The sequence below is a fragment of the Canis lupus genome, chromosome X (assembly GCF_011100685.1).
Source record: "Canis lupus familiaris isolate Mischka breed German Shepherd chromosome X, alternate assembly UU_Cfam_GSD_1.0, whole genome shotgun sequence".
In the NCBI taxonomy this organism is placed as follows: domain Eukaryota; kingdom Metazoa; phylum Chordata; class Mammalia; order Carnivora; family Canidae; genus Canis; species Canis lupus.
This window is the reverse complement of record NC_049260.1, coordinates 37884052-37897529: the sequence shown is the minus strand read 5'-3', so window position 1 is coordinate 37897529 and position 13478 is coordinate 37884052. Positions and strand designations below refer to the sequence as shown.

Genomic DNA, 13478 nt, shown 5'->3' with positions numbered 1-13478 from the left:
CCGAGAAAACAAAACCATGCTCACCTGGATGAGGGCAACAGGGAAGTTTCTAATGCTTAGATTATATTTATCTTGAGCAACTAAGAAAAACTGATAGGGAAAAGGCACTGCATCATTTTAACCTTTATGGCTACCTAAGTCAGCAGCGTCTGTACTACTAGTACATTTTTCTCTGGTCTCTGATCCAGTATTATACTTTTTAGCAAAAGAGAACAGAGTATCAATACACACAAACTTGTCCCTGATACATAGAACCATTCATATCTATCTATCCATCCCTATATCCATCAGTATTTTGTGCTTCCTTTCAAAGAAATAATTCTCTGCTTTTACAAATGCCAAATTTTCTAATCCCTTTGATAAGCTAAAAAGACAGTGCTGTCTCAAATGACAAACAGATGAAAGCTAACAATTAACTTCAATTTGCCCTGAATTCGACAGACTGGTTGTCTAGACAGTCCTAATTTATTTGATTATAGTTCAGCATTCATCTTCACTTTAGATAAATGGATCTCACCCAAGTTGGGGAATGCAATTACTCCTTAATTCATGATCCTCCCCATTCTTTCACTGAAACTTTAAAAATACACCAAGGAGGGTGGGGGAGCGGAGCTCCTGGGTAGCTCAGTCGGTTAAGCGTCTACCTTTGGCTCAGGTCATGATCCCCAGGTCCTGGGATTGAGTTCCGCATCAGGATCCCTGCTCTGTGGGGAGTCTGCTTCTCCCTCTCCTCGCTCATGCTTTCTCTCTCAAATAAATTAATAAATTTTTTAAAAATACACCAAGGGCCCTCCACACTGCTGGCCCTAGATTCTGCACACTAGGATGCTGTGTGGTTTAAAGCAATAAATTCCAAATGTTTTAGGAATACTAGTATTCAAGATGCTCATGGGGAAAGTGTTGGTGTTCATGGCCGTTGTGACAAATGCCATTTCTTCTGAGAAATGTATGGCACACACTGGCATATTAAAGGATCTTTCTAAGTCCTGTAGTGAAGAGACCTGTTCAACTCAGCATTTCTCCACCTTTTGCCTTTTCAAAAAAACTACTCCTCAAAACACACTTTGGGAAAGCTGGTTTCATCTCTTCTAAGATTGATCAAATATTGACAGTAATAAACTCTCCTGGGCAGGGACCCAGGTGAACAATGCTTAGAGCACAAGATAAGAGCTCTGAAGCACAACTGTAGTGCAGCTACAGCTTATTCTCGGCTGGCTCTCCTAGTACTTCCTCTTAATTCCTAAAAGTGACATTTTTCTTCAACTTTGGCATTTATCACCACCTAGGAATGCATCGAGTGTGCATCACATATTAAGTTTTTCAAGTTAACTTTCTATTATTCAGCAATGTGATATCTGGTCAACAGAGTTCTTGCCTAACTGCATGTCTGGACTCTTGGACTCCAGACTCCGAGGACAATAAAAAGTATAGTCAAACAACAGCTCATACTGAAGGTTTAGAAGTTACGTTCCCAAAGCAGGAAAACACCAATTTTGCTCAAACCACACAGTGAGCTCTCAATCAATGGATATTTATCAAATGAATGAATGAATGAACGAATGAATGAACAAGTACAAGCAGGCATGTGGGAAAAAGGTCTGGAATTTAAGACATGGCTCAAAGCAAACCCATTTAATCTGGACATTTCAAGGTCATCTTTGATATGTCTACTATACTTCAATTTAAAACAATGTTGCTAATTTTAAAAACAAAAGAAATGATTTACTGATAAAGGGAGAAAGAAAGAAAGAAAGCTTTTTTTTAATTGCATTTTAGAATCTATCCAAAACCCACAGTACTTCTGTCAAGTATTACTTCCTCCATGAAATCCTTTGTTTGTCTGTCATTTCCTGCTTTCTTTGTCAAGCCACCACTGAACACCCCCCCCCCCCAAACCAACCTCAAATACCAAAAGCATTGGAGATTTCTAGTAGGAATGGCACGGAAGGTTCCTGGGCCTCATAGGGTCACTGGAGAGACAAGTGGACTCTCAGAGAAACTAGAGAATTTAACTCTTGTACTTGGGTCCAAATTTTGTCAAGTGCCTTCAATGACCGAGAATTGTAAACCATGACAAATGTAGTATTTAATATCAGTGGCTTCATTCCAATACCTAAAATCTGTAAATACCAATCTTGGAAAATTATTTTAAAAAATCATATCAACCACCACAGCCTTCCATTTTCTTCACCTGTGTTGTCTATCTGAATTCTCTCTTTCCAAAACATGTCCGGTTCCTTGCACAATTTATCATGCACTTAATACAGGAGATGCATGTGCCTTATTTTTCAGCCTAGATGTCTTGACTGTCTTTATCATTGTCTGTTTACATATTCATTACTTGTAACTGTCTAGTGACCTAGTGAATCCTTTGAATTCTTATTTGTTGCCATTTCTACGAAGTTTCAGTCTCAGCCCCAAATATTTATACTACAGAGACAGTAACACTGAAGACGTTTCCATAACATCTGATGCTGGCCCGGGGCAAGGGGAAAAATTCTGTGAGTAAAAATATGCATTTTTTTTTTTTTTTGGTGGAAAGGTTCAATAGCTTTCAACAGATATTCAAAGGGACATATGATCCAAAAGGTTAAGAACTGCTGATGGACTACTCAAACAATTGCTACACATTATCCTAAACACACCAGGTATGGACTTATCAAAAAAGGAAATAAATTCTTCATATGAAAGTCATCTGGCCTTAATGGAGTATCCCATATTTTTAAGTATGAATGTCCATGAAGCAGTAACATGTAGTGTAATATATTCTAGAATATGAATTACTGTGAAAAATAGTCATTAGGTTTTAGAGCATCAAGTGTCAAAGTAAAGCAAAAATAAAGTTTACTGCAGTTCTAAGAATAAGCCTATACAGCAAGCCCAGTGAGGCAGGGTATAGAAGCAGCAGTGCTGGTGGTCAACATTGTAGGAGTCCAAGTCAAGCTATGCTGCTAAGAACTTTGTGGCATTTGGTAATTCACTTGATCCTTCTGAGCCTCTGCATTGGTCCCTGTGAGCCCTTACAGGTTACAATTCTGTGACCTTTGAACATGGTTAATATGTAATAAACTCAACTCTCAAAGCTTATCATTTGATTTTTATGTTCTTATTGACACTTTTCCCTAATCAATTGATTAATTATTGCTATAAAGTGGGGTTTTATTTACTTTGGCTTAGCAACAACTACAAAGGGGCTTTTATTTTTTTAAAGGATTTTGTTTATTTATTCATGAGAGACATGGGGGGGGGGGTGCAGACACACAGGCAGAGGGAGGAGCAGGATCCATTCAGGGAGCCCGATGTGGGACTCGATCCCAGGACTCCAGGATCACGCCCTGGGCCGAAGGCAGGCGCTAAACCACTGAGCCACTCAGGGATCCCATATAAAAGGGCTTATAAACGAAGGCTCAGAGAATTCACGGGCAAGGCGAATGAACCTGTGTAAGAAAGCCGCAGACTCTGACTTAACTTAATGTAGGATGTCAATATGAGACATTTCCAGAATACAAAATGGAAGGAAAAACATGTTGGGGGGAGGGTCCCAAGAGAGAAAGCTGAAGAGACAGACAGCAGGAAGACTACTAATTACTGAAAGAGATGCTGGAAGACACATCACAGAGAACATAATCCAACGTACCCAATCTCTGATTTTATAGATGACAAAACCATAGTTTAGAGATTTTAAGTTGCCCTGGGGAAGCCTGGCTGGTTGTCAGTGGAGCATGCAACTCTTGACCTTGGGGTCGTGAGTTCGAGCCCCACAATGGGTGTAGAAATTACTTTAAAAAATTTGTTTCAGGGATCCCTGGGTGGCGCAGCGGTTTGGCGCCTGCCTTTGGCCCAGGGCGTGATCCTGGAAACCCGGGATCGAATCCCACGTCGGGCTCCCAGCATGGAGCCTGCTTCTCCCTCTGCTTGTGTCTCTGCCTCTCTCTCTCTCTCTCTGTGTGACTATCATAAATAAATAAAAATTTATAAAAAAAAAATTTGTTTCAATATTTAAAAAAAATTTTAAACTGCCCTAATTTATAATGCCAAATGACAACATAATAAGGAACGGATCATCCAGAAAAGAATACAAATCCCTGGCAAAACTATAAAATATTTTTTACCATAAAGGCAAAAAAAAGTCCTAACAATCAATTTGTCTCAAACCTTATGAGAGTGAAAAATGTGACTAAAGTTCTTTTGGCTTATTTTGTGCAGTTCTGATCACTCAAACCTAACAGAAAGGAGCTGTCATTACAAAATCTACCCATCTTGTACATGCAAGCATAGTCCTCAAACAAGTGCTGACTGGATAGCTATACTTTTGCAAACCCCTGTGTGTGCTGTAAAACTACAACAGGACCTCAGTCTTCCTGGGTACACCTGAATCCAAATACTGGCAAGATTGCTTATATATAAAATAAGTATATGTCACACCTGCACAAAGATTGTATGACCCATATACGCCAATAACAAGCTTCTACCTTTCTCTTTCTCCATTATGAGTCTCTGTGGTACAATTATACTATAGTTATACTATACTTACATAATTAGACTGTACTTTGACCTGTTGTTAAATATATTTTTCACACTGAGAATTATGTATTGAGTCAAATTAATTAGTATTGGCTAAATGTGAAAATGGCCCATTAAATGTCAGCTAAAGCCCAAATCTCATTCAACCATGAAGATACCAAAAAAATCAGAACCCAAATATTCTTGTTGTCTTTGTTCAACATCAAAAAGGTTTCTAAAGTGAAGGCATCCTGGTTTGAGAAAAAAAAATACAGGGATGCCTGGGTGGCTCAGCGGTTGAGCGTCTGTCTTTGGCCCAGGGAGTGATCCCAGAGACCTGGGATCAAGTCCCGCCTTGGGCTCCCAGCATAGAGCCTGCTTCTCCCTCTGTCTGTGTCTCTGCCTATCTCTCTCTCTCAGGAATTAATAAAACCTAAAAAAAAGAGAGAGAGAGAGAGAAAATACAGAACAGAGGCAAAGAAGTGTCCTAAAAAGCAGAACATTAATGCCTCTTCTGCACTGAACCTCAGAATACCTAAATAACTAAGGCGCCAAAAATAAGCAGCATTTTTAAAACGTTTTTCTTTATCATTACAGAACCACAAGTGTGTGCCGCCAAGTTCTGGGTTAAAATGCCAAAAATGCTTTCAGCAGAAATGAATCTTCAGGCAAAAAGGGAAATTGTGGTATGTTGTGAACTCAATTGTTGGAATTCAGAACATCAGTCAATCTTCTTGCAAAATAGCTTTTCTGTCTCAGAGGATGAAAAGGATTCAATCTCCACTGATTTTATACAGCACCAAGTCTGAGTGGCTGGTGCTCTCAGTTCTTTCAGTAGAGCTTAGCTTGTGGATAAAAATATGGGGGAGTTCCGCTACCTAGACGCTAGTTAGAAGTATCTCTTTCCACATGGCACTAAAAAATTGCAAAAACGATGGAAAAATGCTCTTACTACCCAGGACTATCCAGTATTATGATTGAACTGTTTTCACTTAGAAACTTATCTTACAAGGTCCCAGCACCTCATTCACATTCATAACAATAATATTTTTCTCACGGTATGAATATCAATTATTCTCTTAGTTGATTACTTCTTCCAAGAGGATGGGGTACCTTATAGGCAGGGAAACGACTTACTCATCATGCCTTTTTCCCCGTGATCTAGCTACTGCCTGGCATATGGTAGAGGCTCTCAAAGGTCTTGAATGAGTCCAGGTACCAGAGCCATCTCTGCTCATAATGAGATGCTTTGAGAGGCAGAGCATTCTGCTTCCTTAGGTGTTTTCAAACCTACAGCCAGATCTTCACCAAGGAGATGCCGTTGAGAGGATTAAAATCTTAGGTGACTGGATGGGACTGCCTTGCAAAAACCCCTTTGGCCCAAAGACCCTGAAGTATACATTTCCCCCTGAGGTGTGCTTTTTTTCCCCTTTACTTTTCTTTTCCTTTTTTTCCTCCCCCTAGAGAGGGCCAATTTCTAAATTCTCGGTTCAGGGCAGATTTTAAAATCGTATGCCATTGGGTTTCTGTCATTTGTTATATCTTTGTCAGCATCTATGGTCAATGATTGAATTGCTATAGTTTTAATATAACATCAAGAATTAGACACAGAAAGTGTGGATTGCTAGATAGAGATGACAAGAACTAACAGAAAAATCAAGGGTAGCCTGAGTGATTAAGGAAAGGGTCATCAGGGGCACCTGGGTGGCTCAGATCATAAGGCATCTACATTCGGCTCAGGTCATGGTGTCGGGGTCCTGGGACTGAGTCCCACGTTGGGCTCCCTGCTCAGAGGGGAGTCTGCTTCTCCCTCTCCCTCTGCCACACTGTCCCACTCCCCACTCTTCACGTCCCACCCTCCCCACCCCAGCTCATGTGTGTTCTCTCTCTCCCAAATGAATAAAATATTTTTTAAAAAGATCATTAATCAGGTGTTGAAGAATGGATAAAATGTAAACAAACGGTCAGAGAGAAGCACTCCCATGTTAAGACAGAAGAAAACAAGGAAGAAGTGAAGGGACAAAATAAACATGGTGTGGCACTGATGACAAGACAGCAGTGTGACTCCAAGCTGGGGGGAGTGGGGGACACTACTCGTCCAACAGAGTAGGGCTAGATAATTGGGGGTATGGACGGAAGCTCAAGGGGCTGCTAACAGACCAGTGAAGGAAGGTCTTGGGTAGAAGAAGATGGTGATGAAATAAGTGTTTTAAAAAATCAAGTCTTGGGGCACCTGGGTGGCTCAGTGGTTAAGCATCTGCCTTCTGCTCAGGGTGTGTTCCCAGGGTCCTGGGACCAAGTCCCGCATCAGGCTCCCTGCGAGGAGCCTGCTTCTCCCTCTGCCTGTGTCTCTGCCTCTCTCTATGTGTCTCTCATGAATAAATAAAATCTTTAAAAAAATCAAGTCTGGTTATGGGATGAATAAGCCACAGGGATGAAAGGTACAGCATATGGAATATATAATCAATACTACTGTGATAGCAGCATAACAGGACACATGGTAGCTACCCTTGTGGTGAGCACAGAATAACATACAGAGTTATCCAATCACTGCATTGTATATCTGAAACGAAGGTAACATTATGTGTCAACTATGCTCAAATTGAAAAAAAAAATCGGCTCTAGAGAACACTGCAGGATGGACATGAAGGGAGAACCCAAAGTAAAGGGAGGCCACTGGAAAGGAGGTCATAACTTGGTGAGCCAAAGGGGCCCGGGGTCACTGGGAATGGAGAAAAAAAAGAGCCCAAACGAGGAATTACAAGGATCTGTTGACTGGATGTAAAGGATGGTAGTGCCAAGAATGGAGCCAAGGAAGTAAGGAAAACAAGTTGGGTTGGAGGGCAACGAAGCTTTTGGACATGGTGAATACAAAGAACAGAACGTTAAAGTGTGAAATATCCAGGAGCAGAGGAGCTATAGAACAGCATCTCGGAGAAAGAAACTCTGAGATCCAAACTCGAAACTTAAGAGCTTTCTATTGGGATCCCTGGGTGGCGCAGCGGTTTGGCGCCTGCCTTTGGCCCAGGGTGTGATCCTGGAGACCCGGGTTCGAATCCCACGTCGGGCTCCCGGTGCATGGAGCCTGCTTCTCCCTCTGCCTGTGTCTCTGCCTCTCTCTCTCTGTGACTATCATAAATAAATTTTAAAAAAAATTAAAAAAAAGAAACTTAAGAGCTTTCTATTGATAAAGGAACTCTGAAGTCCCAGAATGAGAAAAAAGAGGGGGAAAAGCGTCTAAGAGCACAACAGTGATCAACAACTGAACCTCGAGGCCACTTGAAACCTCGAAGTTCACAAGAATATGGGCACAATGAAAAGAACAGAAAAGGAGCCATCAGTGTGGAATAAAGATTCAGGATCCAACTGTCATAGAATGGAAAAAGTTTCAAGGGGCACCTGGGTGGCTCAGTGGTTGAGCGTCTGCCTTTGGCTCAGGTCATGATCCCGGGGTCTTGGGATCGAGTCCTGCATCGAGTCCTCTGCCTATGTCTCTACCTCTCTCTGTTCTCTCATGAATAAATAAATAAAATATTTTTTTAAAAAAGAAGTTTCGGGGATCCCTGGGTGGCTCAGCGGTTTAGTGCCCGCCTTTGGCCCAGGGTGTGATCCTGGAGTCCCGGGATCGAGTCCCACATTGGGCTCCTGGCATGGAGCCTGCTTCTCCCTCCTCCTGTTTCTCTGCCTCTCTCTCTCTATGTCTATCATGAATAAATAAATAAATAAATAAATAAATCTTAAAGAAAAAAAAAGCAGTTTCAAGAAGGACTTGGTGATAGATGATGGATGACAGGTTAAGAACCAGAGCATGTTAAAGATATTATATTACTTAAAAATGAGCAGGGGGTTTCCCCCTCTCCACTGACACAGTATACACAATTATGTAATTGACTAGTGAACAGAAAAGGGGGGTTTGTGGCTCTGTTTTATGTTTTTTTTTAAAGATTATTTATTTTGGAGAGAGAGATCGAGAGCGCACACGGGTGTCTGCACGATTGGAGGAGGGGCAGAGGGAAAGGTTTAAGCAGACTCCCCACTGAGGATGATGCCCCACTCAGGACTTGATCTCAGGACCTGTGAAATTATGACCTGAGCCGAAACTAAGAGTCAGATGCATAACCCCCTGAGCTACCCAGGTGCCCCTGTTTTAGAGGGGTTTTGGGTTGTTTTGTTTTTTTGGTTAAGATTTTATTTATTCACGAGAGACACAGAAAGAGGCAGAGACATAGGCAGAGAGAGAAGCAGGCTCCTCGCAGGGAGCCCGATGCCGGACTTGATCCCCAGACCAGGATCCCGGCCTTAGCTGAAGCAGACGCTCAAGTGCTGAGCCACCCAGGCGTCTCTATGGGGTTTTTTAATGACAAGAGGGAAGTATATTAAGATGCTGCCATTTTCTGTGCAGCCAAGATAGTTATCAAAAATGAAAGACATTTCTGTTACTATGGATTGATCTTGAGGAATACTATTTGGAATTTGTACTCTTCTGGGAGCTACTTTGTCATATAAAAGGAATGCCCCTGCAGATGTTGGATATTGGCCATATATTAAAAGTGTTTGGATAGTATAGTGTTTGGATATATATGCAAGTTGCAACAAAAGTTAGAAGAAATACCCTAAAGCATTTAAAACTGATATAGGGATTAAGTAGCTCACGGCACTTTGATGAGCACATGCAAAGATAATGTGTTTCTGGTCCTCAAGAACCCTTGAGAAGTAATGCCTCTCACCTGCTCATGAAATACCCAGTTTTGTGCAGGGTTTATCCTGAGCCAGACTTGCATCTACTTTTAATTTTAGTTGTGAAGTGTCTGGGAAAGCACCATAGCCAAAATGCAATGTTTTGGTCAGTTTTGGTGTTAAAATCTCTCAAATCTGAGTGATAGAGATGATTTTAGAGGAAGATCCACTGTCACTAATAGCTGGCTGCTGGAACAGATATGTGAACTACTGTGCAAGAAAGGCCTTCTACTTCTCCCCAAATGAAACAAATAAATTAATAATTCATAGTGATAATAGATCCAGGTTTCAAGGGGTCTGAAGATAATATAATCTGGGTGCCTTCCTTAAGAAAAAAGAATGCAAAATTACCAATACAGGACACAGTATAAAGCTATTTATTCAGAATGACAAGCAGAAGGCACCTGCAACTGTAAGCCATAAAGCATGAGGGTTGCAAGCTACACAGTAAATCCACCTCTGCTCACCACCAACCACTGGGAATAAGGTTTGGAAAGGGAGAAAGAGCAGGTAATCAGGCAGAGGGAAAATAAAAGACAAAACACTCCTTAAGGAATACTGGAGCACTGAACAAGAACAGAAAAAGACAAAATCCCAGAAAGAACCCCAAATTGTGAAGTATGGATGGTATGGAGATGGGAGGAAGAGAGAGAACTAATCTATTTATTTATATTACGCTATGGGAACATTTATTTCCCAGTGATCCACAATCACATTCCTTCTAGGAGGCTTGCATGGGAGGATTAGGTTTTGGGAAACACCAATTCTCTTCATTGCAGGTACTCAGCAAGTGTTTGTTGAATGAATGGATGAATGAATGAATGGAAACAAGAGAAATATACTTCTTTTTCTTACTCTCCGCCAGGATCTGCTCTCGTCCGATGCTCCGACATACATGTATGTTTTTGCTGGCACTGGCTGGAGTTTCAAAGTAACAGCTCAGGCCAACCTCTTCTCTGGTGATTCAGACTGTTGATCCTCAAAAGACTAAGTCAAAAGCCATCTCCACTCAAAATTAATTTTTAAGCATTATCAGAGTCCCACCACCACCAAATTATACATAGAAATGGCTACTGTGGGGCCATCCTACTTCATCCCTTCCACTTTCTTTCTCCCTCTTTCTAAATCAGATCCTGCAGATATATTTCAGAAATTAACACCCTCCCAGGTCTTGGGCAGATTCATGTGGGATTCTAGCTAGGGCTGAAACACCATTCCTAAATTTGAAAGTTTAGCAGTTATGACAGCCTAAGTGACAATTTAATATATCAATCATGATTGATTTACTATATCAATCATAATTGATAAGGTTTCCAGGAAGATACTGGCAAGCCTCACACACTTGGTCAGCTGCAAGCCTAAGACAGGGGCCAGGAGAACCCAGGCTCACCAGCTCCACACAGGACAGGATTTGGTCCCAGGGAGCTCTTATGGAAGGACACAGCAGGGCATTCTCTGAGGGGCTATGGACCTCTGCTTCAAAAGTGATTCGCTTTGGGCAATAAATGCCTACACATTCCTGCAAGTTCTAAAACACAGGAGGCGTAGGTTAAAAATGAGAGCCCCCCGTCTCTCCTTTAAAAAAAAAATCTTTTACTAAACGATTCTTACTTTGTCTTCACTTACCAAATTTTCTAAGGAAAAGTGCTTGGAGAAAAGCAGGACCAGAATAACACTATTACTACCTCGACACTACAAAAATCCCAACACTGATGTTCTGTTTAGGGCAAAGAAACGCGAAGTCAGTGAGCCAAAGCAGCCACCTTAGGGATTAGAAGTGAAGGTCTTAAATGGAAAAAAATCGTTCAGCCACTTTCTGGATAAGTGGTTTGACCTCTGGAAAGTTATTGAAAGTCTCTAGACCTCAGTTACTTGGTTTTGTAAAGTGGGAGCAAATATAATACCCATCTCACCGGACTGCAGAGGACTGAGAAAATGCAAGTAAAGCACTGAATATAACTGCACAGTGAGAGCTAATTAAATGCTAGTATTTAATAGTACTAGTAGTACTATTATTGTTCTACCCCCCCCCCCCCCAGTTCCCACCACCAGCCAAACCGGCCCAACCCCCCACTGTCGTCTTGCAGGATCCGGGGCCGGGTACTGTTGCACTCCAGCACGCACGACAGACCCCCAAATGCCGCGGCGCTACTGCAAGCTCCCCACCCCGGGCCGGCCAGGGCCCCCAGGTTGCCACTACGGTCCACACTGACCTGAGATGCCGCCTCCTATCACGACTACGTCAAACATGTGGCCCTCGATACTCGTCTTCTCTCTACTCGCCATGGTCTGGTAGAGACTCTCGCTGGGCGTAGGTACAGGAGTGGAGGCGGCCAAGGGCGGGGCGGACCCTTCTACAGACTCTGGGGGGGAGTCCGGGGGCGGAGCTGATTCTTCCGTCCACACCCCGGCGGAGCCCCGGACGGAGGGCGGGGCGGTCCCTGGTACTGCTTCTCCAGGGGAGCCCGGGGGCGGAGCCGATCCTTCCACGGATGTTTGGGGGGTACCTGGCACTGAGGGCTGGGTGGACTCTTGTGTCACTTGGGAGGAGTTCAGAAGCGTAAGATATTTTTGTACCGAATCCCAGGGGAAGCCGGACATTGAGGGCAGGATGGACCCTTTTCCCGACGCTCCGGAGGAGCTTGAGAGCAGGACCGATCCTTGAGGCGAACCTTGGAGGGAGCTGACCTCTGAGGGCTCGGCGGACCCTTGCACCCACACTTGGGAGTACTCTGAGGAAGGTGCAGGTCCTGACAGCGAATTCCGGGCGGAGCTGAGCACGGAGGGTGGGGCGGACCCTTGTATCGACACTCGGGAGTACTCTGAGGAGGGTGCAGATCCTGACAGCGAACTCCGGGCGGAGCTGAGCACGGAGGGCGGGGCGGACCCTGGTATCGACACTCGGGAGGAGTCCGAGGGCAGGGCCGATCCGTGCACTGATAGTCGGGAGGAGCCGGGTACTGAGAACTGCCGGGACCCTTGCAGTGACACTAGGGGGGAGTTATTGGGTGTAGGTGGTCCTTGCACCGAGCTCGGGGGGGAGCCGATCACTGAGAGCACGGCGAACCCGTGTGCTGACAACTGGGAAGTGTTACTGGGTGGAGGTGGTGCTGGCATCGATACCCGGAGGAAGTCGGGCACCGTGGGCGGGACAGACCCTTGCGCTGACTCTCCGGAAGAGTTGGTGGTTGTAGGACGTCCTGGTACTGCTACTCGGGGGTACTCGAGCCCTGCGGATGGGGTGGAGTCAGCTGTCGACACTCGGGGGGAGCCTGAGGGTGGGACAGATCCTTGTACCGGGACCCCGGGGAGGTCGGCGTCCGGGTTGGAGGCCGGAGCGGCCCCCTCCGCGGTGGGCGGGCGGGTGGCAGACATGGAGATCTGGTGGTTCTGGCCAGGTGGGGCGCCAAAGCCCCAAAGGCCGATCTTAGAGTCTGTGTTAGTCCTCGGGTCGGGAATGTAGCCGAGTTGGGCCGGCACGCTGGAGCTCTTCTGGTGTTCCGAGTCCTCTACGGATGCATTTGACTGGAAGCTGGAAAACGGACTGGACAAGGTGCGCCACTCTGAATGGATGCTGGACCCGGACGCGGAGAATGTGGCCGCGCCCAAGTTGGAGTGCGGGTCCGAGATCCGGGAAGCTGTGCCCCCTGCTCCAGGGGCAAGCTCCGCCTCGCCGCCCTTCCCGCGGCCGCTGCCTGGGGCGGGGGCCGAGCTGTGTGAGCTCATAGTTCTCCAGCGCGGGGGGCGTCAGGTGACGTCCTACGTCCGCCCCTCCCAGCCTCACCGGGTCGGGGCCCAGCGCGCTCCCAACCGCCCCCGGGAGCCCCGGTTGACCGCAGCTTGGCTCCGCCTACTTCGCCTACCCCGAGTGGCGGCCGCGTGGGGGTTTCAGCCCATGCCTTAACTGACAGAGGACTGAGCCAGGTGGCCGAGGAAGCGGGTACTGAAGGGACCGGGCCGGCAGGGTCACAGGGCCACGCCACACAACGGTAGGCTCCTTTGTGACGTCACGAGGGGCCGGGAGAGGTCTGCGCAGCCGCGGACCCCCTCCCTGGGGAGAGGGCGGGGTGAAGTGGGGACCGCCACTTGGGGCCTACTTGGCCATTGTTGGTCCTCGGTGGGGTTGTCCGAGCTGAGGTGCTTGACCCAAACGAAGCAAGTAGGCGAGAAAATCAAGAACTCAGATATTAGGGGCTCCTGGGTCCCTCAGTGGGTTAAGCTTCTGCCTTGGGCTCTGT

At 45.3% G+C, this 13478-nt stretch overlaps 1 protein-coding gene across 1 annotated transcript in view; it reads right to left on the bottom strand.

Annotated features, from left to right (window-relative positions):
• MAOA (monoamine oxidase A) overlaps nucleotides 1-11526 on the bottom strand; it is a 66151-nt gene extending 54625 nt beyond the window's left edge. The window contains 1 exon segment of the mRNA NM_001002969.1: nucleotides 11454-11526. Within this exon segment, the coding sequence (NP_001002969.1) occupies nucleotides 11454-11526 (73 nt within the window).
• Between the last annotated feature and the right edge of the window lie 1952 nt (nucleotides 11527-13478).